Source organism: Lampris incognitus, chromosome 13 (genome assembly GCF_029633865.1).
Source record: "Lampris incognitus isolate fLamInc1 chromosome 13, fLamInc1.hap2, whole genome shotgun sequence".
NCBI lineage: Eukaryota > Metazoa > Chordata > Actinopteri > Lampriformes > Lampridae > Lampris > Lampris incognitus.
The window spans coordinates 49,586,318-49,613,488 of NC_079223.1; the positions used below are offsets into that span (position 1 = coordinate 49,586,318).

Genomic DNA, 27,171 nt, shown 5'->3' on the forward strand with positions numbered 1-27,171 from the left:
AATTCCTGCATGAAAAAGGCAACTTGAGCATGAACAAAAGGAAACACCACTGTGTCGGTGTTGTCAGTGGGCCCATTCAATTTAAAAGTGCTTTGTTTAGTATTTCAGCTTCGCTGATGCACAACATGACTCACATCATCAGCATCATCAGTACCATCAGCATCATCAGCACCATCAGCATCATCAACATCATCAGCATCATCAGTACCATCAGCATCATCAGCATCATCAGCATCATCAGTACCATCAACATCATCAGCATCATCAGCGTCATCAGCATCATCAGCATCATCAGCATCATCAGCATCATCAGCATCATCAGTACCATCAACATCATCAGCATCATCAGTACCATCAGCATCATCAGCATCATCAGCATCATCAGCATCATCAGCGTCATCAGTACCATCAGCATCATCAGCATCATCAGCATCATCAGTACCATCAACATCATCAGCATCATCAGCGTCATCAGCACCATCAGCATCATCAGCGTCATCAGCATCATCAGCGTCATCAGTACCATCAACATCATCAGCATCATCAGCGTCATCAGCACCATCAGCATCATCAGCGTCATCAGCATCATCAGCACCATCAGCATCATCAGCATCATCAGCGTCATCAACACCATCAGCATCATCAGTATCATCAGCACCATCAGCATCATCAGCATCATCAGCGTCATCAGCACCATCAGCATCATCAGCACCATCAGCATCATTGGCATCATCAACACCATCAGCATCATCAGCACCATCAGCAGGGGTTGCTGAGCGCCACTGATTGGGACAAAGTGAATGAATCATGGTGTTTTTTGGTGAGGTATCAGTAATCTACACACATTTTTGAAGTTTAAAGTTTTGGATCGTTCTAATCAGATTCTTTGTTGCTAATTAGGCTAGTCATTCATTCCCTATTAATGTGATTCATTGTTTTTGGGCTCATGTCACAACCAAGGGATCAACCTTTCACTCGACTTTCAAGCCAATACGTGTTTCAACCTGAAGGGGGCGACATAAATGGTGCCACAAGAGGCATGGCCTGCAACAGTCTTGTAATTGCCCGACCCGTACTGGAAACCCGATTTGTTCTACGCATGTGCCAAGTTGTTGTACGCACGTGCCATGTGGTTACTGTTGGCTTGCGCAGGCGCAAGGTAAGTGTTGTTAAGGTTAGGGGTAGGTCATCTGGTTGGATGCAAATCTGTTGAGTGATGGGCAGCTGCAGACAAACATGGTGCTGGAGCATGGGCGCGCCGACACCCTCCCTAACCTTTAACCCTAACCCTGACCACCTTAACCTTCACCACTACTGTCAAGCGATTCTCTGATTTAAAGACCTGTTGACAACTGGTTCAGGTGGCTGACACGGGACTGTAAGCCTCTGATTGGCCAAATTGTAAACATGATTGACAGTCTTTCAGTGTCCGGTCTGCAGAGACACGTGTCCCAACTCAGCAGCCGCATCCTTTGCGTTAATGCAACACAACTACAAATATACAAAGCAGCCATACAGATAACAGGATACAAGCACGACGAGGCACACAAAAGACGCAAAACACAGAAGCCTGGGGTCCAGCACGTCATGGGTAGGAGGACGAGAAGGCCGCACGGCCTTAGAGCGACTGGATTTCAGAGTATATTGGTTAAATAAAGAAAGCACTGAAAACAGAAGTTAGGGTTTTGGGCAGAACATTTTCTGGTGTGTATGTGACATCTACCAAAAAAATAAAAGTAGATTGCTAAAGCACAAGGCACTGGCATAATTCAGGCCATCTTAAGTTACTCGGGACAAGACTTGCACTTTCTCACTGTTGAAGTTGGCGATTGTCCTGTTCATGAAGTTACGCGTGTCAGTCAGGGAGTCACTGCTACACTGTAACTTCCAAAAGTTGAGTTTACAAACATTTAGGAAACCAGTTACACTTGGGGGAAAAGCAAGTAAATGAACTTAACTGTGTCGAGTTATGTGAAATTATTTTATGTGAAATGAACTTGACACAATTAAGTGCATTTACTTACTTTTCCCAAGTTTGACCGGTTTCCTATTTTTTTAAGTAAGCTTCACTTTTAGAAGTTACACTGTAAAGGCACATTCCCAGAAAAAACATGAATTAAAGTTTCATCCTTGTTTCCATAAAAACTGCTGCTAGTTTTCATATCAGTTTTATACCTAGATAAGTAGGTGCATTATAGTGAACGACACTTCCTTTACTTTTTTACTTAATAACTATTGTCTTGGCAGTAGCCATGACCATTTCCACTGTGTTGTTAAATATGTTATTCCAGAAAAATGCTGCAGGGGGAGTAGTAACCCTTCCCCTGAGGATTACATTCCTTATGCACTGGTTAGGAGCTCTGGCAGTCATAAAGGACGTCCAGCTCAACATGAACGTCAGCAGGATGTAAGGAAGGAATCACACGACCTCTGCCTGTGGGAGCAGGTGGTAACAGCGCTCCTCCACCACCGTACACAGTGACACGGGCCCCGTGACCGGCTGGAGATCCCCGTGACTGACTGGAGATCCCTGTGACCGGCTGGAGATCCCTGTGACCAGCTGGAGATCCCCGTGACTGACTGGAGATCCCTGTGACCGGCTGGAGATCCCTGTGACCGGCTGGAGATCCCCGTGACTGACTGGAGATCCCTGTGACCGGCTGGAGATCCCTGTGACCGGCTGGAGATCCCTGTGACCGGCTGGAGATCCCTATGACTGACTGGAGATCCCTGTGACTGACTGGAGATCCCTGTGACTGACTGGAGATCCGTGTAAGTTGAGAAATTCTTCATATGCGTAGAAGACGGCCTGTGGAGTTGAACGACCTTACTAATAGTGTGCCTGTCACTCCACCTCCTGCTGAACAGAGGCCTGTCCTTAAGTCATATATTATCATCCTTCCATAGGAAGTATTGATGCAGAGAAAAGCTGCGCTTGTGTCACCTACAAAGGTTTAAACTAAATACATTTAAATTAATCAATGAAACTAATTAAACACATCGATGGCCTGTTTGAAAGCATGTGTTTATGGAAGCCGGAAGTTTCAGTGGAATCTTGGTAGCACTGACGTTACAAGAAAGGGAAGCCACCGGCAGATTTAGGAAAATAAAAGAGAATAAAATTCCAAACTGAGGATGGCTTCTTGAGAAGAGCATTTGATCCAGTTGACCTTAGAGGTCATATTTAAAGTAGAAAGATCTAGAAAGACCTAGAGCACTGACGCCACCAGAGCGTGGCTTGTTCATTAACACAGTCTTTTCTTATCAGGTGAGGTTTCCGTCTGCAGATAAAAACAAATAAAAGCTTGTCTGATTTAGAACAGCAATATGCGGGTACATCCATCACTTGGACATTATAACTTATTCATAATCTAGACAGGCCCCCTGCCTTTCTTATCAAAGGTTTTCCCCCAACTGGTAAGGCCCCCTGAAGCCGAAGGCTGACTCTGTGTTCAGCTCTTCTGGTTTGGCTTTGTAGGAGGATCTGAACAGAATATGATTGAAATGTTCTGTGGCTCCAGAGTTCTGCTCTTGTTCATGGTTATTCCAAGATGTGTTCTCTACAGGTATGCCACGTAACGACTCAGCTGCACGAGCTTTAATGACAACTAGCTCATGTTTAAAGCAGAGACGTCCCGATACCACTTCTTCACTTCCGGTACCGATACCAACGCTTTGGCTATCTGCTAATACCGATATAAAGCCGATATTTTGTTTTACTCTTGGACAAATACATAATAATAATGATGATGATGATGATGATGATGATAACAACAACAACAACAATAACAATAATAAAGGAAGCACTTTGCTCATGTTGGCCATTTGGCCACCTAAAAGCTTCTCACTCGAACGGAGAACAAATACTTCCCCAGCTTCTCGTCCACAGCAACAGCTGGCTGTGAATGACTGCCACCTTTTATTCAAACACTACCAAAGAAAATAGGGGACAGCAGCACTTAAAGCCTCCAGCGGCTTCAAAGTTAAAACAATTTAAACAGCAGCACTCCGCACTGTAAACAAACAAACAAACAAACAAACAACAACAACAAAACTGTCCCTTACAGTGCAGCTCTGTGCAAATGACAGTAGTAGAAATAAAATGACGCTGTCCTCCCCCATCTCTCTCACCGGTCTTTCATTGCGGGTCTTCTGGTTTGTCTTTTCCAGAAACAGGCTGAACAGCGTTGTTACGAGCTGTTCTCAGACCCGTTCTCAGACCCGTTCTCAGACCACCGGAGTGAGACAAAGACATCGGAATTCTGTTTGCAACCAACAAATCCTCCAGAAAGCAGCAGGTACGTCGGCTTCTTCTGGACGTGTTCTAGTTCTGGACGTGTTCTGGTTCTGGACGTGTTCTAGTTCTGGACATGTTCTGGTTCTGGACGTGTTCTAGCAGCAAATCTGCTCTGCTGCCATCGGGGCGTCATCGTGTTTTACCTGCTTGAAAAACAAACAAACAAACAAACAAAAACCCTTATTCTACATCACTCAGACGTGCTGCAACGCGACTCCTACACGCTCCGCAGTGTTTTTAGATTGTTTCATTGTCTTTATCAAGTTTATCTTGTTGTGTTTCTTATCCTGCACTTTTATACATGTTGCTCCACATTCAGCTCCCTGGGGTGTTTTTATGTGTTGTTTGTGTTTCTTGTTTGTTTGCTCCCCCAAACAAATCGCCCCCAGCGGGATTAATAAAGTTGTCAGTTTTGTAACTTAAATAAACACGTTTAACATTCCAAATACATAACACGACACTAACAAACACAGTTTAAACTGACCAGGCTGCTTAAACCGAACAGAAAAGCCCTTCCACGGGTGGTGTTTCTCTGCAGCGAAGCTCTCGAGCATACGGAGTTTGCTCTCGAGCATACGGAGTTTGCTCTCGAGCATACGGAGTTTGCTCTCGAGCATACGGAGTTTGCTCTCGAGCATACGGAGTTTGCTCTCGAGCATACGGAGTTTGCTCTCGAGCATACGGAGTTTGCTCACATGAGCGCACGAGGGGCAGAGGAGCTTCACCGCGCTCTCCGGCGTCAGTCTGCTGCTTGAGGCTGCGCACATAGGGAGCACATAGAAATGTAGACTCGGACTGCTTTTACTGTCATGGCCTCATATGCATGTCTCCTACTTACAAGGGAACATAATTACGCTTCGCCAGGACCTCGGTGCCACGTAAAAACAAACAGCACACAATATTAAAAACAAACGGTGCATTAAAAACCGAAATCCCTTCACAGACCTAGACATCACAAGCACGCCTGACACGGACAGCGAGTAAGACGGTCAGAAAGTCATTGTGTGGAAGGTCTAAGTGTTCAGGCTGTTGAGGAACCTCACAGCCTGAGGAATGAAACTGTTTCATAGTCTGGTGGAGGCAGCACGGACGCTCCGGTACCTCCTGCCAGAGGGTAGGAGGGTGAAATGGATGTGGGAAGGGTGGGTGGGGTCCTTCACAATGCTGAGAGCATTCCGGCTACACCGTGCATCATAGATGGTCTGGATGGATGGGAGAGCTGGTCCTATGATCTTCCAGCTGTCTTCACTATCCGCTGTAGGGACTTGCAGTCGGAGGCCTTGCAGGTCCCATGCCAGACAGTGATACAGCTGGTCAGGATGCTCTCTATGGTGCCTCTGTAGGATGAGTGGGGGGGGGGGGGACTCACCTTCTTCAGACACCGCAGGAAGTGAAGACGCTGCTGGGCCTTCTTGGAGAGCACAGTGACATGTGAAGGCCAGGAGAGGTCCTCTGTGATGCGAACTCCCGGGAACTTAACACTGCTGACTCTCTCCACATCCATACCATTGATAGTCAGAGGGGTATGGTGGGCGCTGGTCTTTCTAAAGTCAATAATGACTTTATGGGCGAGGTTGTTGTTTTTGCACCTAACTACCAGTCTGTCCACCTGTATGATGATTCATCGTCACGCATCATCGATTAGCTGCAGTGACTGCCAGGAGGACATTCGACGTTGGTTGGCTTTCCAGTAAAAGCAAGGGATTGTCTGACCATAAACTACGTAGTTGCCTCACTGAGGTAGGTCAACATTTGAATTTGTGCAATTGTGGTTGTCCCAGCACCAGGTAATACCATGCTTTCCTCCAGGATTTCATTAAAGACGCTGCCAAGGCTGCTGGTAGTTGTGCCTGCAGCCTTGGCAGTGCTATTAAGAGGTAAGGGGAAGCTTAGCGTCCCCAAATTTATTACTGAAAAATTGAATGTGCACCCTAAAAATCCTATCTATCTATCTATCTATCTATCTATCTATCTATCTATCTATCTATCTATCTATCTATCTATCTATCTATCTATCTATCTATCTATCTATCTATCTATCTATCTATCTGTCTATCTGTCTATCTATCTATCTATCTATCTATCTATCTATCTATCTATCTATCTATCTATCTATCTATCTATCTATCTATCTATCTGTCTGTGATTAAAAAATCATCCAACACATTGACATGCATATCTGGTCAGTCATTTCACTTTTTATGTTTACTTTTACTTTTAACGATTGCGACGGTAATTAGATTAGATTAGATTAGATTAGATTAGATTAGAGTAGAGTAGAGTAGAGTAGAGTAGAGTAGATTAGATTAGATTAGATTTGGTTGTCCATGTATGTATTGTGTTGCAGAGTTTAACGTGTACCAAAAACAAATTCCACCGGCCTTGGTCGTGTGGCTAATAAAACAATCTAATCTAATCTAATCTAATCTAATCTAATCTAATATAGAGTTCTGTCCACCTAAGGGTTCTTAAACTCCCTCACCTGTCTCTGGATGTCCGCTGTGGCTCTGGAGGAAGCCCCGCTTTTAGCCTTGCGGGTTACATCATTTTGCCAGGCACGAAAGGCTTTCGTTTTCTGGGAGATGAGCTGTTCTAGCTCTGTGTCATTCTCCTCAAACCAGTCCTGGTCTTTTCTGGACTTGTACCCAAGGGTGGTTTTGCAGGTGTCGATGATGGTGGATTTCAGCTGGCTCCAGTGCTTGTCAATATCATCAGGATATTCCTGTTGGAGGGTTTCCCTAAGAGAGGGCAGAAGTCTCTGCTGGATGGCAGTTTCCTTCAGGCTTTCAAGGTTCAGTCTTGGCCGGATGTGCTTCTTTTGAACCCTCCTCTTGAGTTCGATGGACATCGTGGAGCAGATGACACGATGAGCTGATCAGCATCAATCATGGCCTTTGTGATGTTTGTGTTATGACGATCCCTGGTTCGTACAATGACATAGTCAAGGAGATGGCAATGTTTGGAGCGGGGGTGTCTCCAAGATGCCTTACATTTGTTTTTCTAGCGAAACAGAGTGTTAGTGGTGGTAAGGTCGTACTTAACACATTTGCTGAGAAGCAGAACTCCATTGGCGTTTATGTTCCCGATACCTTCCTTTCCTATAGTGCCCTTCCGGAGGTGTTGACGCCAGCTGACCCTGATGATGAAGGGTGCTAGGAGAATAATCTTATCCTCCTTGGGGATTCTTGACAGTGTCTAAGCAGGCGTAGAAGGTCTTCTTTACTTCCTCTTCAGTGTCTAAAGTAGGGGCATAAGCGCTCACAACTGTTGCCATCTGGTTGTTGGTGAGCTCCAGGAGTATGATCATAAAATGCTCACTGATCCCCAAAGGAAGTTCAGCCAGGTGGCTGATGATTTGGTTCCTGGTGGCAAATCCAACGCCAAGGATCCTGGGCTCATTAGCAGCCTTTCTTTTCCAGAAGAAAATATAGCCTCCCTTCTCCTCCTTCAGTCGTCCTTCGTCTGTCTGCCCATCGAGTTTCAGAAAGGGCAGCTATGTCAATTCGGCATCACTTCAGTTCTGTAACGATGACCACTATTCTCCTCTCCGGTCTGTCACTGGTTGCACTATCCATCAGTGTGTGCACATTCCTGGCTCCAAAGTTCATTTTTCTATGTTTATGACCACATGTGGTGACCCCTCTGGGATGAGCAGAGTGGGTCCTAATGATGGCTGCTCAGTCGTTGGTGCAGCTACCGAAGGGCTCTTTCTACCATGTTCCAAGAGCCCACCAACTGAATCTAGCACCCACCGCCTGATGTGCCAGCTCGTGACTAGGGGCTTCCAGATCTCACAATCCTACCCCCAACACAATTTACCAGTCACCATAGGACTTAATCTAGGATTTTAGGTTGGATTCCCTTAATGGAGGACGCCTGTGCGTGACTTTGTTTAACGTGGGGAGAGTGGTGCACAGACAGCCACCACACAGTCCTTGACAGATCTGGGTCACGATCCAGTGGCATGGAGTCCAAGACGACTAGGGGCCCATTTCTGCTACGGCCTTCATCCACCTTCCCAGCCCTTGTGATGCTTCCCTCAAGTCAGCTATCATCCTCCGCCTGCTCTACTGTTGAGGTCTTGGTTGGATTGCTCGTTGTCAGGGACCTCCCCCTTGACCTTACGACCATGGGTGACCCTACCAGGAGCATAGCTCCTGGAACGGCCTGGGGTTTGAACCCAGGACCTTCTTGCTGTGAGTCAACAGTGCTAACGCGTGGGCCACCGTGCCGCCCAGTGCAATGGTGCGAAGAATAAATCAGAGATGCTGAAAAAATGTCTTCACGCATGCTCAATAATCCACGACAGAAAACCAAAGAAAGTTGAATCAGTTCATCTGAATACAACGTTTATCGATATACATACACACACACGTGTGTGTGTGTGTGTGTGTGTGTGTGTGTGTGTGTGCGTGTGTATGACAGCTGATGGTTGCTTATGGCATGAAACAGGCTTGTACTGTCTCATAAAGAATTTGCTTGAATCACTGGATTATTTTGCTCCTTAGTTGAGCACTTTTCCTATTGCTGAGTGTTTCTTTTCACAAAGTTGTATATATATATATATATATATATATATATACACACACACACACACACACACACACACACACACACACACACACTCACAAATATATAAACGGTAGATGGACAAAGATAAATTAACAGATAAGGGTACAACAAAACTAAACTAGTGCAAACACATTTGGCGTCATGACTCGACAGCAGGGGTGCCCAGCTCCAGGCCTCGAGGGCTGCAGTGTCAGCAGGTATTTGTTGCAACCATGCACTACACCGCCTGATGTAACCAATTCCCTTCCCTCCTTGGTCCAAGAGGTGAGCTAATTAGTTAAATCGGGTGGTGTAGTACATGGTTGGAGCAAATAATAAATCCAGGCACCGCGGCCCTCGCGGCCTGGACTTGGGCACCCCTGCTCTACAGGCTTTCCGTCGTGAGAGCGAGGAGATGAAAGCCAGGCAGGTGGACGTGAACAGCATTGAGTCACCACCAACAACGAGGATATGCTGAGATCCCTCCGCAGGGCCCCTGGGGAAGAAGACCCCCAAACAACCCCGGCAGGAGTTGAATAACAAAGGTAAAGGTGTCTGTCTGCCACTGAAGGGATGCAAAACGGCCTGGAATTGAACCACTGCCTGTGTGTATGGACCGTCTTTGCTTACATCCATTATCAGTGTACGTAGTGGCAGTGGAGTGACTGTATCTTGTGTAATGTGATAGCATCATTATTAAGGCGTCAAGTTTCATCACCACACTGCATCGGGGGGCAAACAGCAGGTGAAAGGTGAAGAGCCACAGTAGTGCCGGTACTTGTGTGTTCATGCAGGTGGCCCTCATAAACTTAAACTTAACAAACCATGACATCCACAACCTCACCCCAAGGAAGTTCCGTCAAATATTATGAAGACGCGGTACATTTACAGAAATACCTCACAGTATTGTAGAGAATTCGGGGGACAACGCAACCACAGGAACTGTCGCGACCGGGACGCGAACCCGCACCGCAGGAGGCATCGCTAACCGCTCGACTAAAGGGTCAGACCCGCCAGCCAGCGGCCAGCGTGTCTTCTTATCCATGCACGTTACAGCATATAGCGTCACACAACTGAACAGATGTGAATGTGGCGAGGCCGCAAACAAGACATTCACCTTTACTTTACCGCCAAAACCAACACCTGCTACCAAACTCTCACGTCCCAACTAGGCTTACTTTTGTGAAATGAAGAGTCTGTCCTCCACCAAAAAACCACCCCGTAGGTCTTTTGTACTAGCAGCTTATTACGACCTATAGCTACGTTTTACAGCTAAGCGACCTCTAGCGGTCGTGCTGCCAATAGCAATCTTAGTTACTATACTAGACGGCGAAACAGCCCAGAAACGCGCTGACTACATATTCTATTGTTCTCACATCGATTGTAAAAAGGAGGTCAACAAGTAGACAGAAACCCACAATGCACAGAGGCGAAAAGTGTCTGTGGCAGATCTCCTGCCGCCGGTAGGGGGCGCTAACTTATGAAACACTCCAGTGGGTCGAATTAGAGGGTATTCGGCCTATGTGGCCGCGTGGGGTGGAGGACTTGTTGGAAATGAACTGTGGGTACGAATTAAGCTTGAGGAGAAGGACTGCACCAAACAATGGACCTTGTGACGTTGAGCTTCTTTCTCAGTCTAGACTATAACTCATTATCTGCAAGTGGACAAATGCTGAACTGTAACTTCTTCACTCCGTCTCTGTCTCTGTCTCTCGCTGTCTCGCTCTTGTTCTCATGCTTACATTTGTGTGTGTGTGTGGCTATGTGTGTGTGTGTGTGTTCTTCAGTTTATATTTAAATTGTACAGCAAATCACAACAGCGCACACATTAGCAGTTCTGTCTTGCAGAAGAGACATAATGTCAACAAGGTGTCTCGATGTTGCAAAGCCAGTTTAAGTGATGAGGAGCCTGGCAGTGGTCCCGGGCCACATGCAGGCCTTTAGTGGTAAAAGAGAGAACATTATTACTGGAAAACATCCACCTCACCCCGGGCACTGCGTCAAGACATGGAGTTAAGACTGTGTTAGAGGCATTAGGTTATGACTTGGAGCAGAATATGCTGTAATGCTCCTTCCTTTCTAGCCAAATGGAAAGGAATTAAGTTACAGCAGTAGATGTCTTCATAATCTAATCAAAGCGTCCTCTGTAGATGTCTTTTAAGCAATGTAAATCTGAAAGCCTTTCATCATTGAATTCATTATATTCAGACATGTAAGAATCAGAAGTTTAACCGAACCAGTCACGTCCATACTGTGTTGCTGTGTTCCTCTTCACAGTTTTCATACCAACCACGTATACGTCACATTGAGAGGGACAAGAGCGAGACAGCTGAAATATGAAATATTAGCAGGTCATATGAAGGACGACAAAGTTGTGACCAAAATACTGCCACTTTGTTAAGCGTGACATTGTGTAGAGGCTGCCTGTCATCAGGCTGTTTCATTGAAGGCCAAATGGTTTTGAGAATGTACCCAGGTGTATATTTCAGGCCCAGTCTTGAAGTGTTGAAAACACCTTGATGTTACTTTGCTTGGGTTGAATACACAAGAGGAATGACTTAGAGGATAGAAAACAATTGGGTAAAAACGTGTTTGCTGCATTGCAACATATCGTCGACTAGCAAAAACCAAACGGTGACAGTAACGGGAGTCCAGGCACACCTCAGAACATGGGCTGGACTAGTTTAAAGGGGAAAGAAAATGTAAAGTAAATACATGATGGGCATGGAAATACACCTCTTTATATTTCACCTCTTGGCCAGATTATACGCAGTCATGGAATAAACTTCACTGCTATGCTGATGATACTCAGCTGTGTGTGACTATAAGGCTGATGACTAACTTAGAGGCCTGCTTGGCTACTGTGAAAAACTGGATGTCACTTAACTTCCTGTTTTTAAATTCAGATAAAACCGAGATGCTGGTCATTGGCCCTGCTAGACACAGACACCAGTCTGATCAAGTAACGATAACAGTCGACAACTCTGTGGTTTCACAGTGTGGCAGCCAAACATCTTGGTGTTACGTTTGATCCCAGCCTTTCCTCTGATAAGCACATTAAAGAAATCACCAAGACTGCCTTTTTTCACTTACGTAACATGGCTAAAATTCGGTCTTTTCTCTCCATGGCTGACACAGAGACTCTAATACATACATTTGTTTCATCCAGACTTGATTACTGTAATGTTCTGTTCTCAGGTCTGCCACATGCTAGTACTAAAAGTCTTCAGATGGTTCAGAATGCTGCTGCTAGAATCCTAACTAAAACTAGGAAATTTGACCATATTACACCAATTCTTGCCTCCCTTCATTGGCCTCCTATCCATGTTAGATCAGAATACAAGGTGCTTCTGCTGACTTTGTCACGCATCTGGAAAGACCCAAAAGCAGACGGGACAACCAGGTAAGGAAGAAATCAAGTCTTTATAGAAGTGGCAGGTCCCAGGAGTAGAGCAGGAGTTGGCTCAGTGGCAGGGAGACTGGCAGGCTGAAGTCCCGGAGAGCAGAGAGCAAAAAAAAAAAAAATCAGGCAGGCAGGCAAGAATGCAAAAACTATGAACATCAGATAATGCAGGCTGGGACTGGCCGTGCAAGAACCTTTCGACAACAACCCATGAATGGCTACGTTCCAGCGAAGACTTGTCCACCGTGGAGGCTTCTTAAAGGTGAGGGTGATTGCTTGATGGCCAGCAGGTGTGTTGATTGAAACCATGGACAGGTGTGCCAGAGTGAAGGAGGAGGAGGAGTGAGCAGGCGTCAAGGGAGAGGGGTTGTGACAGACTTATAAAATCCTAAATGTGCTTGCCCCATCTTACCCGTCTGATTTCCTTAAACCTTACATGCCCTCTCAAGCTCTCTGCTTTCAAATACGGGGCTTCTTCACGATCCAAGATTCAAGATCCTTTATTGATACGTCTCATTATACAAGTACAAGATCCTTTATTGTTACGACTCATTATACAAGTACAAGATCCTTTATTGTTACGACTCATTATACAAGATTCAAGATCCTTTATTGCTCCGACTCATTATACAAGTACAAGATCCTTTATTGTTACGACTCATTATACAAGTACAAGATCCTTTATTGTTACGACTCATTATACAAGTACAAGATCCTTTATTGTTACGTCTCATTATACAAGTACAAGATCCTTTATTGTTACGTCTCATTATACAAGTACAAGATCCTTTATTGTTACGACTCATTATACAAGTACAAGATCCTTTATTGTTACGTCTCATTATACAAGTACAAGATCCTTTATTGTTACGTCTCATTATACCAGTACAAGATCCTTTATTGTTACGTCTCATTATACAAGTACAAGATCCTTTATTGTTACGTCTCATTATACAAGTACAAGATCCTTTATTGTTACGTCTCATTATACAAGTACAAGATCCTTTATTGTTACGTCTCATTATACAAGTACAAGATCCTTTATTGTTACGTCTCATTATACAAGTACAAGATCCTTTATTGTTACGTCTCATTATACAAGTACACGATCCTTTATTGTTACGTCTCATTATACAAGTACAAGATCCTTTATTGTTACGTCTCATTATACAAGTACAAGATCCTTTATTGTTACGTCTCATTATACAAGTACAAGATCCTTTATTGTTACGACTCATTATACAAGTACAAGATCCTTTATTGTTACGTCTCATTATACAAGTACAAGATCCTTTATTGTTACGTCTCATTATACAAGTACAAGATCCTTTATTGTTACGACTCATTATACAAGTACAAGATCCTTTATTGTTACGTCTCATTATACAAGTACAAGATCCTTTATTGTTACGTCTCATTATACAAGTACAAGATCCTTTATTGTTACGACTCATTATACAAGTACAAGATCCTTTATTGTTACGTCTCATTATACAAGTACAAGATCCTTTATTGTAACGTCTCATTATACAAGTACAAGATCCTTTATTGTTACGTCTCATTATACAAGTACAAGATCCTTTATTGTTACGTCTCATTATATACAAGTACAAGATCCTTTATTGTTACGTCTCATTATACAAGTACAAGATCCTTTATTGTTACGTCTCATTATACAAGTACAAGATCCTTTATTGTTACGACTCATTATACAAGTACAAGATCCTTTATTGTTACGTCTCATTATACAAGTACAAGATCCTTTATTGTTACGTCTCATTATACAAGTACAAGATCCTTTATTGTTACGACTCATTATACAAGTACAAGATCCTTTATTGTTACGTCTCATTATACAAGTACAAGATCCTTTATTGTAACGTCTCATTATACAAGTACAAGATCCTTTATTGTTACGTCTCATTATACAAGTACAAGATCCTTTATTGTTACGTCTCATTATATACAAGTACAAGATCCTTTATTGTTACGTCTCATTATACAAGTACAATAGAGTAAAATTCTCCTCAACACTGCACAACAATAGTAATAAAATAAAAACAAAAAAAACCCAAAAAAGCAGTAATAATAGTAAATAATGTGTGGTGTATGTAAGGTGCTGAGTGTGTGTGTGTGTGTGTGTGTGTGTGTGTGTGTGTGTGTGTGTAAACTGATGATCCACTGAAGACCACAGGTCAGTACCATCAGTCCGGCACCAGGCTTAGTGTCTTTAATGTTCTTTGTTCTGCAGCCTGGTTGCTTGGTGGAAGAAGCTGTTCTGGAGCCTACTGGTCCGGGCTTTGAGGCTGCGGTACCGCTCGCTTGATGGTAGCAGCTGGAACAGTCCATAGTTGGGGTGACTGGGGTCTTCGATAATCCTACGGGCTTTGCTGACACAACGTCCATTATATATGTCCTGAATGGAGGGAAGCTCACATCCACTGATGTGCTGGGCCGTCCGCACCACCCTCTGCAGTGTTTTGCGGTTGTGGGCAGTACAGTTCCCACGGCAGGCGGTGATGCATCCAGTCAGGATGCTCTTGGTTGTGCCTCTGTTGAAGGCCCGTAGAATCCTGGGCCCGATGCCGAGCTTTTTCAGTCGCCTGAGGTGGAAGAGGCGTTGCTGTGCCTTTTCACCACATGGCTGGTGAGTTCATCCCAGGTGAGGTCCTCGGTAATGTGGACACCGAGGCTCTTGACCCTCTCTACAGCAGTCCCATTGGTGGAGATCTGGTCCAGCCTCCCCCCTCTCTTCCTGTAGTCCACAATCAGCTCCTTGGTTGTGTCGACGTTGAGAGAGAGGTTATTCTCCACTTGGTTAGATTGTTGACCTTTCTCCTGTACGCCGTCTCGTCATCGTCGGTGACCAGGCCCATCACCGTTGTGTTGTCAGCGAACTTTATCACCAAGCTGGAGCTACGTGAGGCCACACAGTCATGGGTGTACAGAGAGTCAAGGAGGGGACTCAGGACACAGCCCTGGGGGGCTCCTGTGTTGAGGGGCAGAGGTGTTGGATTCCACCCTCACCACCTGGAGTCGGCTCGACAGGAAGTTCAGGATCCAGCTGCACAGGCTGGGGTTGATAAGATTACTATGTAACACATGTACTACAACTACAACTATTACTACTATGGTATGATTAACATGTAGCAAATGTACTACTACTACTACTTCATATAGCGCTACTGTGGTATGGTTACTATGTAGCAAATGTACTACTAGTACTCCTATCACATAATTACTCTGTAGCAAATGTACTACTGCTACTACTTGATATAATATTACTATAATATGATTACTGTGTAGCGTTCCATGATGCCTATTGGGAACGTGTGACTTTATCTGCTATGTCCTCCCACTATAAGACCTTCGCACAGGCTGTGTTTTGTTTGGCAGTTTTGAAGCAATGGCCGTCAAGTGTAGACAGTCAGGAGTAACTTGTTGATCAACCAAGTATAAAGCAAAGCTGCCCCTTCCCAAGGAAAGTCCCCTACAGGCTAATGACAGCTTATTTACTTCTAGTCTAAAAGCTCTGTCTAAGAAAAAACTGTTCCTGGGACCCGTGACACCATCACTGTGTTTGTTCTCCAACCAACTGCTTTGGTGCGGTGCAGACGGCGTGGTCTGTGTTGACCTTTATGCGAATACCAGCTCCAGTATTTATGTCAGGGACACTGAGCAGACCTGTGCGTTGTCAAAGTGGCAGGTTTTAATGGCAAGAGCACCTCCCTAGGCTTCCACTGTGCTGCAGCTGAGGCTTCAGATACCAACTCCAACAAACTACAACAAGTTATTCTGCCCAAATTACTCTGTCTGCTCATCGGCTTTCTCATCAACCCAGGATATCTAAACGACGATCACAGTTCCCACTTAACTCTCCCTACACGTCTGTCAAGACATGTGGTTGGGTTCCTATAGCAAATATGAACATTGTGGTAACACTTTAGTATGGGGAACGTAGTCATCATTAATTAGGTGCTTATTAGCATGAAAATTAGCAACATATTGGCTCTTCATTGGTCTTTATTAAGCACTTATTAATGCCTTAGTCTGCATGGCCTTATTATACAACCAGTAAGCCATTAACTATGAGTTTTCCCTCTATAACCTCAGAAGTATTGCTTATTAGTAGTACCATCTCAATATGCTTTGCTTAGTATGGCCTTTATAAGGTGGTAGTACCACAAGAAGAGTTATTCTCCCTTACTAACACTTAATGAATATGGTCTGTTCTTACATAACACAACACAAAACTACAAGTGTTCATAGTGTTAAATTACTCTAAATTAAGTTTTTGTTACTTAGAATATGTTCCCCATACTAAAGTGACATCTTGATCATTACTAATTCACTAGTAATTAAGTGTTTTTATGTTCCCCATACTAAAGTGTTACCGAAATGTTTTATGAAGGGGAAAAAATCGACTATGAAATATGAATGATCTATTTCATGAAGCGGTTTGCTACATTCATTCATTCATTCATCAGGGATCAGGAACAATTTATTGTCATTTCTTATATGTTGCATACACAAAGGAACGAAATTCCGTTTCTTCCAGCCCACAGCAGTGCAACGCAAAAAACACACATCCAAAATGTCTCAAAAACGACACCACCAAAAACATACAAAAACAAAGAGAGAACAAAAAACGAAGCAGCAAACAGTTAACAACACAGTCCACTCAGTGCAGCGCAGTCCAAAACAATTCAACGGTCCAGAGAACGAACTCCAGCCAGGGGGACTGCATGGGCTAGCAGTTAGCTTAGCCTGCCCCGCTTCCGCGTCCTGTCAGACCACCCTCGGTGCTTCCTCTCGGGCGCAGCTCCGGAAAGGGCCGGAAGCTCTCTCGGCCGATCCAGCGCCAGCTCTCCCAGCCACTAAACGAAAGAAAGCACGACGAACAAGATAAAGAACTTCACCCCAAGACACAAACCTAGACGCAGACGTCACGTGGACAGAGGCACTGCAGTGGGCGAGGCCGCCGGAGAGTCGAGCTGGCGCCACCGCACTCTTCCAAAGCACTTACCCTCCTCAGGGCCGCGAGTTGTCATGGCCTCAGGCCCAGGGTTCTGGAGACTTGTCATGCCCTCAGACCCAGGGTTCTGGAGACTTGTCATGCCCTCAGACCCAGGGTTCTGGAGACTTGTCATGGCCTCATGCCCAGGGTTCTGGAGACTTGTCATGCCCCGAGACCCAGGGTTCTGGAGATTTGTCATGGCCTCAGACCCAGGGTTCTGGAGACTTGTCATGCCCTCAGACCCAGGGTTCTGGAGACTTGTCATGGCCTCAGACCCAGGGTTCTGGAGACTTGTCATGCCCCCAGACCCAGGGTTCTGGAGATTTGTCATGCCCCCAGACCCAGGGTTCTGAAGACTTGTCATGCCCTCAAACCCAGGGTTCTGGAGACTTGTCATGCCCCCAGACCCAGGGTTCTGGAGATTTGTCATGGCCCCAGACCCAGGGTTCTGGAGACTTGTCATGCCCTCAAACCCAGGGTTCTGGAGACTTGTCATGCCCTCAGACCCAGGGTTCTGGAGACTTGTCATGGCCTCAGACCCAGGGTTCTGGAGACATTCGTGGAACGGTTAAGTAGAAAAACCACACACCTTTTCCTTTGCCTTTGCCAACTCTCTCTTCGCTTTACGCTGCATCTCTTTGTACTCCTGTCTACTTTCTTCATCTTTCTTACTATCCCACTTCTTCTTCGCCAACCTCTTCCTCTGTATAATTTGTTGTACTTCCTCATTCCACCACCAAGTCTCCTTGTCTTCCTTCCTCTGTCCTGATGACACACCAAGTACCTTCCTAGCTGTCTCCCTCACTATTTCTGCAGTGGTTGTCCAGCCATCTGGCAACTCTTCACTACCACCCAGTGCCTGTCTTAACTCCTGCCTGAACTCCACACAACAGTCTTCCTTCTTCAACTTCCACCATTTGATCCTTGGCTCTGCCTTCACTCTCTTCCTCTTCTTGGTCTCCAAAGTCATCCTACAGGCCACCATCCGATGCTGCCTAGCTACGTTCTCCCCATGTCACCACCTTGCAGACTCCAATCCCTTTTAGATGGCGCCTTCTACATAAGATATAGTCCACCTGTGTGCACTTCCCTCCACTCTTGTACGTCACCCTGTGTTCCTCCCTCTTCTTGAAATATGTATTCACCACAGCCATTTCCATCCTTTTCGTGAAATCCACCACCATCTGTCCTTCCACATTTCTCTTCTTGACACCATACCTTCCCATCACCTCCTCATCACCCCTGTTCCCTTCACCAACATGTCCATTAAAGTCCGCTTCAATCACCACTCTCTCCTCCTTGGGTACCCTCTCCACCATGTCGTCCAACTCCCTCCAGAATTCTTCTTTTTCGTCCATCTCACACCCAACTTGCGGGGCATATGTGCTGATAACATTCAGCAATACACCCTCGATTTCCAGCTTCATACATATCACTCTGTCTGACACTCTCTTCACCTCCAGCACTCTCTTGACATACTCTTCCTTCAGAATTACCCCTACCCCATTACTCCTCCCATTCAAACCATGGTAGAAGAGTTTGAACCCACCTCCGATACTCCTGGCCTTACTCCCCTTCCACCTGGTCTCTTGCACACACAGTATGCCTACCTTTCTTCTCTCCATCATATCAGCCAGCTCTCTCCCTTTACCAGTCATAGTGCCAACATTCAAAGTTCCAACTCTCACCTCCACACGCCTACCCTTCCTCCTCTCTAGCTGCCTCTGGACATGGCTTCCCCCTCTCCTTCTCCTTCGCCCAACAGCAGCATAGTTTCCACCGACACCCTGCTGGTTAACAGTACCGGTGGCGGTCGTTGGTAACCCGGGCCTCGACCGATCCGGTATAGAACTCTTATTTATGATCCGCATATTTGATTTTACGCCGGATGCCCTTCCTGGCGCAACCCTCCCCATTTGTCCGGGCTTGGGACCGGCACTAAGGATGCACTGGCTGGTTCAATAAATCATAGCAGCCAGAGTTAACATCAGTTACCCCCACCTTAGGGGAAGTTGGAAAGACTAACTATTCAGGTGAAGAAATATACTTTTTTTCTTTTAAGTGTCCTGCACAAACCACCATCCACTGTCTGCCTAAGAAACCAGGTATAACGTTGCGTTTTTATTGACACGTGTTAGACAGCCAACATTAGGCCAGACCTGTAATTGAGGCTGGGCGATATGGTCCAAAAATCATATCTTGCTTTAGGCTGAATGGCGATAACATTATCTCTCTACACTGTATACATGTGTTTTCTGTGAAGCAGGCTAAATGTTCAGTTGTAGGCTAAGTCATCATGTCACAAGCACTTTTATTGAAACAAGACCGTGATCAAAATGAAATGCAAAGACAGGGTTTCCTTCCCTGACTATTGGTGATTTCACAACGTATTTACACAATGAGATTTTCGATAAATAATAATCAGTAATGTGGATATAATAGTGGATAAAGGCAAATAAAAAACAGCTAGACCAGTCTGGTAGGTTCATAAAATTACACCACTTTACTGGAGCCTAATGTAACCTTTAAAACCAGGAAAAGACAACACTTAGGCCATATCACAACATTATGGTATTCAAAATCTAAGACTATATCTAGTCTCTTATCACGATATCAAGATAATATTGATATAATGCCCAGCCCTACTTGTAATAGTCAATTAAAATGTTTTTCCTTTTACACCCCTTTTTTGATTAATAGTTGTAAGCCTTGGATTTGCATTATTGATTAGTCGTATATCTATAGCAAACAGCATGAACAGCATGCACCATGTGAGAGATGTGCTCATTGAATAGCCTATGTTTTTCCATTTTCAGATTGGTGCCATTTGAGACGTTACAATTTCCCTCGGACTACTCTTGCTGTTTGTGTTTAGAATGCTACAGGGCAGGCTTAATGTGGCGTAGGTGCCTAATTGGCTGGGTTTCACCATCAACAGCTATTTAATAAATATAATGAAACACCCAATGGTTATATCTACTCATCTTCTCTTTTCAGATGCGCTTCTGAATATTTCCATCCTGGGCCACCTGCAGACACCTCTACCTCAGGAGATGGCGCTCGCTGAGGTTGAGAGAAACAGCTGGCGTGACGTTCTCACTAGATTGGTGGCAATAATTCAGTCCTTAGATGAAAGAAACATGGCTTTAAGGGGGTCCACAGACACTTTAAACAAACCAGACAATGGCAATTTTCTCAAAGAGGTGGGGCTTATGGCCAAATTTGATCCTGTAATGAAGCAGCATGTTCATAGGGTGGAAAGTAGAGCTGGCAGTCACACACACTACCTGGGCAAAAGAATCCAACATGAACTGGTAGACACCATCAGTGCAAAAATAGTGAGAACAAATGGTTGAAGAGATCAAAACATCCAAGTATTTCTCCATTATGTTAGATTGCACCCCTGATCTGAGTCATAAGGAGCAGCTCTCTGTCATTGTCAGGATTGTGTCACAAGAAGACGTGCCACAAATTAAAGAACATTTCATGGGTTTTCTTGTGGCAGAGGGGTCAACAGGGGAAAGTTTGCCCTCTCTCATCCTCAAAAGGCTGGAGGAGCTTAACATCCCCTTTGACGACTGCAAAGGACAGTTATGACAACGGTGCCAACATGAAGGGAAAGAATAAAGGTGTTCAGGCTAGGCTGCTTCAACAGAACTCAAGAGCCTTTTTGTCCCATGTGGTGCCCACACGTTAAATCTGGTGGTAGCTGATGCTGCTAAGAGCTCACCAGATGCCATTGGCTACTTTGGATATTTAACAAAAATATTCAAACTCTTCTCAGCCTCCACCCATAGATGGGATAGCCTCCTGAACCATGTGAAAACCACCCTGAAATCATGGTCAGAGACCAGGTGGGAAAGCAGGATAAAAAGCATCGAGGCAGTGAGGTGCCAAGCTGGGCAAGTCAGAGAGGCTCTTCTGGAAGTGAGGGAAACTACTGCAGACCCTGTGGTGAAAGTTGAAGCCCAGTCTTTGGCGGAGAAGGTTGGATCCTAGCGGTTTTCTATTTGCACAGTCATGTGGTAGTCATGCTCAGCAACATTCAGCATATGAGTAAACCGATGCAGTCACCCTCTATGCAGCTAGGTGTGGCTGTCAACTTGCTGAAGAAAACCAGAGATTCCCTCACCCACTACAGAAACACTGGATTTTCTCATGCGCAGACAACTGCAGAGGAGATGTGTGAGGAGATGAAAGTGGAGGCTGTGAGGCTGTTCTCAAACAAAAGTGATTGAGAACCACAAAGAGGCACTTTAGTTATGAGTCTCCAGATGAGCCTATTGATAATGCACTTCGAAGAATGGAAACCTCATGTTATTATGTGGTTGTGGATACGGCCCTCTCTTCACTTGATGAGAGATTTCAGAACCTGTGGGAGGTGAATGACAAATTTGGAGTGCTCCTCAACTTCACCAACATGCCAAAAGAAGAGCTGCTGGAGCACTGTCAAACCCTGAGCACCACTCTAACCCATGATGGACAGCCAGATATTGATGGCAGGGCACTTGTTCTGCAAAATTTTCCACATTTGCCATCAAGAAACATGACAAACACGGAACCCTTGACCTTCTTGCATGAGAAGAAGCTGACAGAAATGTAGCTCTGAGAATCTCTGCCACTCTACCTGTCACAGTGGCTGCTGCCGAAAGGAGCTTCTCAAAGCTCAAACTCATTAAAACTTACCTGAGATCTACCGTGGTGCCAGAACGTCTCAGTGGACTTTCCATCATAAGTATAAATCATGCGGTCTCACAACAGCTGTCTTACGATGACGTCATAGATGACTTTGCTGCAAGAAAGGCAAGGCGAGTAAGGCTGTAGAATTGGGGTAACAAGAGTCAACTTGAGGCCTTAAGATCACTCCGAACTGACATCATTAACATAACGCTGCCTGCAGTGCATCTCGTATATATGGCGCTGTGTTTATTGTAGAACAATGATACATTATGCATATTGTACATGGTTTTTTGTGCAACAGTCTTGTTTTACTATACGTCTGCACTGGGTTCTGTTGTATCGTATTTTGTGCAACACCTTATTTATATTGTGATTCAGTTTGTGTCACTTGTTTTTGAATACTCTTTTTATTTTTTGCTGTTTTGTTGCATATGAAATGCAGCTGTATTTGCCCATGTGTGCTGTAGAACAATGCTACATTATGTATAATGTACTGAGGCTTTTGTAATATAGTTAGTTTTTTGTGCAATACTCTTATATTTATTCTATTATGTCTGCATATATTTTGTGCAATAGCGTATTGTTGTATTGATAATTCGTTTTATGTTTCCTTCTTTAGTAAAGAAAATCTCAAAGGCATGAAGCAATTCAATTCAATTCAGTTTATTGTCATTAAAAACAATGTGCAGGCACATGTTAAAAATGAAATGACGCAGTTTCTGTGTGAGTGTATGAACACTGGTGGCGTTAAATGATGTTTAAAATGCATAGTTTTTTGTAAAGTAACGTGAACAGTTTTCGCCGACCGGGCAGGAGAGGGGGGGGTGCCACATCCAATCTCACCTGGGGCACCAAAATGGCTAGGGCCGGCACTGCCATAAGCAATCATTAGCTGCTAATGTCTAATCACATTGGCATGTTGTGTTGCTGTTAAGCCCACTGAGGCAAATTTGTAATTTGTGTTAATGGGCTATACAAATAAAATGGATTTGATTTGATTTGATTGGCAGCTGATGAGTGCACGACACACGAAACAAGCGTGTACTGCTATGTATTAAAAGTTTTTTCCTACATATATAATATATATATATATATAGTTAAATATAGTTAAATATAGTTATATATATATATATATACATACATACATACATAGTTATATGTACTATATATATACATATACATATATACATATATACATATATACATATATACATACATACACATACATACATATATACATACACACATACATACATATTTATATGTACTTTATATATATATATGTGTATATATATATAACTATGTATGTGTGTATATATAACTATATTTAACTATATATAACTATATAGTTATATATAGTTATATAGTTATATATATAGTTATATATAGTTATATAGTTATATATAGTTGTGTCAGTATGTATGGTTTATTTCTACAAGGACAGATACAGCCTCATACTACAAGCAAACAACTACTGTGTCACAGACGAAAACTGAGCCAAATGCAGTAGTAAATGCTAACAAATACTACATTATGTTTAGGTTTTGCCTGTTTTGGTGCCGTGACTTTTTTCATGAATCGTCACATGGGGAAATACAATGAAAACATATCTAGGTACTAGGTACTGGTCTGGTTCTGGAACTACACGAGTACTTGCAGACAGGGGAACAGCTCACCTGGTACTTCTGCACTGAAGATGACTGGGGCTAAAGCTAAAGTAGCTGCTCCATCTCTGCTGAAGCTGTCATTACCCCCACAATGTGGTGCAATACAGCGCCAAGTCCTCCCAGTGAAATGGATGCAAGGAAGAGAAGTGGACAGAGAGACATATTTTAGGAGGGAAGGCTTGCAGAGGAAACTGAGCAGCTTCCTCGGATCTATTACAGTTCTCTCACAAGTCCGGCCCATGATGAAGAAAGACCGGTCCAAGCGGCCTAAACGGACGCATGAGTTGACTCTTGCTTCAAATGAGAAAGCTGGTTTAATGGAGTCTGGGCGTGGGAGGCCCCAGTTGTTCCCTGTCCATAATTCAACACTGGCATTCATATGGCACGCTAAATATAGGAAAACTGCAGCACCTGTCTCCCCCAAGGCATGGGGGAGACAATGCAAACTTGTTTCAAGAGATCAACCACGTTGCACAAAAAAAGCAGTTGTAAACTAAAATGATATCCCAGAAAGTGAAGAAAGCAGTGTTCATTTTACCGGGTCCTTGGCTGAATTGTCGTCAATAGCCAATAGAAGAGGCGCGCTCTCCAACTTCTCAGTCAATCTATTAGTTCCTCCAAACACCCTCGATTCTTTCACTATGAGTCAGAGAAGCGAGCGGCGGAGTAATCACCAGGAGGCAATACGTCTTGTCCCGGGGGAGCCGGACACCATGTTTGTAATGTGCAGGGCGGCTCTGGCGCGTCCAGCGCGTCTTTACGCACGGCGCCGGCCATTAAAGACAGCCTCGCCATGAGACCGGCAGCTCTCCAGACCACACCGAGCAGGTCGCTGCTGCAGACGGCTGGAAGATGTCGCTGGCGGTGAGAGGCCCCTCCAAGAACTGGTCTCAGTGCTCCACTCGTCTCTGGAGACTCTCCCCCCATCTCTTCCTCTGCCTGTCGCTGGTCGGGTACGCAGCCTTGGGCGCGGTGCTTTTCCAGTACATCGAAGGATCGAGTAACTATACTATCAGCGAGGAATACTACGAGTTCTTAGGGCGGATCGTGGACAGAGTGCAGGATCTCACAAGTAGGTCTGAAGGGATGATGGGGGAGTTTATTTCATGTTAAGTATTCAAGTGAAAAGTATCCCTGAGACATTTCGTGCTGCATTCTGTTTCTCACCTCGCATACTGAACTGCTGTCTTTTCTATGTGTCGTCAACAACATAATTTGCATATTGGGCACACTTACATCTTGCACTTGTATGTGTGTGCGTGTGTTTTATTCCGTTTATCGAAACTTACCTCTTCAAGTCTTTTCTCTTATTAGTACAGCACCTGTTCTGATCTGCTGCGGTAGCAACCAAACTCTCCAATGGGGATTAATGAAGTGCTGTATTATCTTATCTTATGTTACCTGATCGTATGTTACATTATCTTATCTTATCTCATGTTACATTATCTTATCTTATGTTACTTGATCTTGTTACATTAGCTTAGCTTATCTTATGTTACTTGATCTTATGTTACATTGTCTTATCTTAGCTTATGTTACATTATCTTATCTTATGTTACTTGATCTTATGTTACATTATCGTATCTTATGTTACGTGATCTTATGTTACATTATCTTATCTGATCTTATCTTATGTTACATTAGCTTATCTTATCTTATATTACATTATCTTATCTTATGTTACTTGATCGTATGTTACATTAACTTATCTTATGTTACTTGATCTTGTTACATTATCTTATCTTATCTTATCTTATCTTATGTTACTTGATCTTATGTTACATTATCTTATCTTATCTTATGTTACTTGATCTTATGTTACATTATCTTATCTTATGTTACTTGATCTTATGTTACATTATCTTATCTTATGTTACTTGATCTTGTTACATTATCTTATCTTATCTTATGTTACTTGATCTTATGTTAAATTATCTTATATTATCTTATGTTACTTGATCTTATGTTACATTATCTTATCTTATGTTACTTGATCTTATGTTACATTATCTTATCTTATGTTACTTGATCTTATGTTACATTATCTTATCTTATGTTACTTGATCTTATGTTACATTATCTTATCTTATCTTATGTTACTTGATCTTATGTTATATTATCTTATCTTATGTTACTTGATCTTATGTTACATTATCTTATCTTATCTTATGTTACTTGATCTTATGTTACATTATCTTATCTTATATTATCTTTTCTTATCTTATCTTATCTCCGATAAATTTTAGAGAACGCGTCCGTCACGCAGCGGGACATAGCGAAGACCGTGTCGGATGAGATCAGCAAGAACTTCCAGACCATCTGGCTGCAGCAGCCGGAGAGGTGGACCTTCTACGGCTCCATGTTCTTCTGCTGCACCGTGTTCACCACAGTTGGTAAGTGCACTTTACTCCTCCAGCTACTAACTACAAATTCCACTGCCTATTCCTACATCCACTTGTCACCCACTGCAATCTGTCGCACTCGACTCTCATCTGGCCACTCCGGTGGGCCTCTTTGCTGTTGCATCTGTTTTAATCGTGCAGACATATCGATGACGTCATGTAAAGGACCTTCCGTTTACCAACAGTCTTTGTAAAAGTGAGTCTACACAGTGACAATGCAGCACAGCACAAATACATATCGCTGCTGTCACTGAAGGAAATTAAAAAAAACATAATTAAGATGAATGAAAAACCATACGCAGTAAGTCATTTGATTTGTTGTCCAGGAGAAAAGTGAATAAAGGCTGATGACGTAGGGGCGTGATTATTTCAGCGTGTCTGTATTTCTTCTTGTTTGGCGCACTTGAGTGCCACGCTGACTGTGTGCTCCGGACCTGATGGTGTTTATGTTACCGGGCGGTAAAAGGCCTCGTGTCTCTCCGTCCTTAACAAGCACTTAACATGGACCGGTCCTGTCAGACAGAACACAGTGGTTCTGCGACTAATAAACTACTCCGTACCTGCCCTTGTTTAACCCTTTCCGGTGAATACATCTGCCCAAATTGGTCTCAAGTTTAGAAAAGTAGGTACATTATATTGTGATTGACAAAGTAAGACGAGACATCTCTCGTTTGTTGTCAGAATCAGAAAAGGTTATCCTGGGAACATTAAAACCAGCGAGTGGGGGGGGGGGGAAGCTGTGGTATGTATCACGACACCTGCTGGTGACAGCAGCAAGGCTTCATCACACGTAGCAGGACTGCGCATGATGATGGTGAGAGACGCCATCAGTCAGTAGGATTACATGATCTTAGAAAAGTGGATTTCTTGTGTTAGTCCGACTAAAACTGGACTTCTAAAATACCTGTAAACGTGTTGAAATCGAGCTAAATGGAATTTCTGGAAGTGGGACTAACACACCTAGATGATGCGGTGCGAAGGGATTTACTCTGGCATGGATACGCTTCAATCGGCCCCGAACTGGCCTAGGCGTTCTGCGCATGTTCCATAGTTCCCGCGGTCCAATAGACCCTTTTACTGTTTGTAAACAGTGATGACGTAGGTGTGGATGCGCGCGCACTTAGGCAACGGAAGTACGGCGGAGTTAGCTAGTT

The 27,171-nt window shown here is 43.9% G+C and overlaps 1 protein-coding gene across 1 annotated transcript in view; it reads left to right on the forward strand.

Annotated features, from left to right (window-relative positions):
• Window positions 1-24,280: 24,280 nt before the first annotated feature.
• The window catches only part of kcnk18 (potassium channel, subfamily K, member 18), a 68,040-nt gene continuing 65,149 nt past the window's right edge, over window positions 24,281-27,171 (forward strand). The window contains exons 1-2 of the mRNA XM_056292125.1: window positions 24,281-24,687; window positions 25,862-26,008. Coding sequence (XP_056148100.1) covers window positions 24,468-24,687; window positions 25,862-26,008 — 367 coding nt within the window. The 5' untranslated portion in view covers window positions 24,281-24,467. The remainder of the gene's footprint in view (window positions 24,688-25,861; window positions 26,009-27,171) is intronic.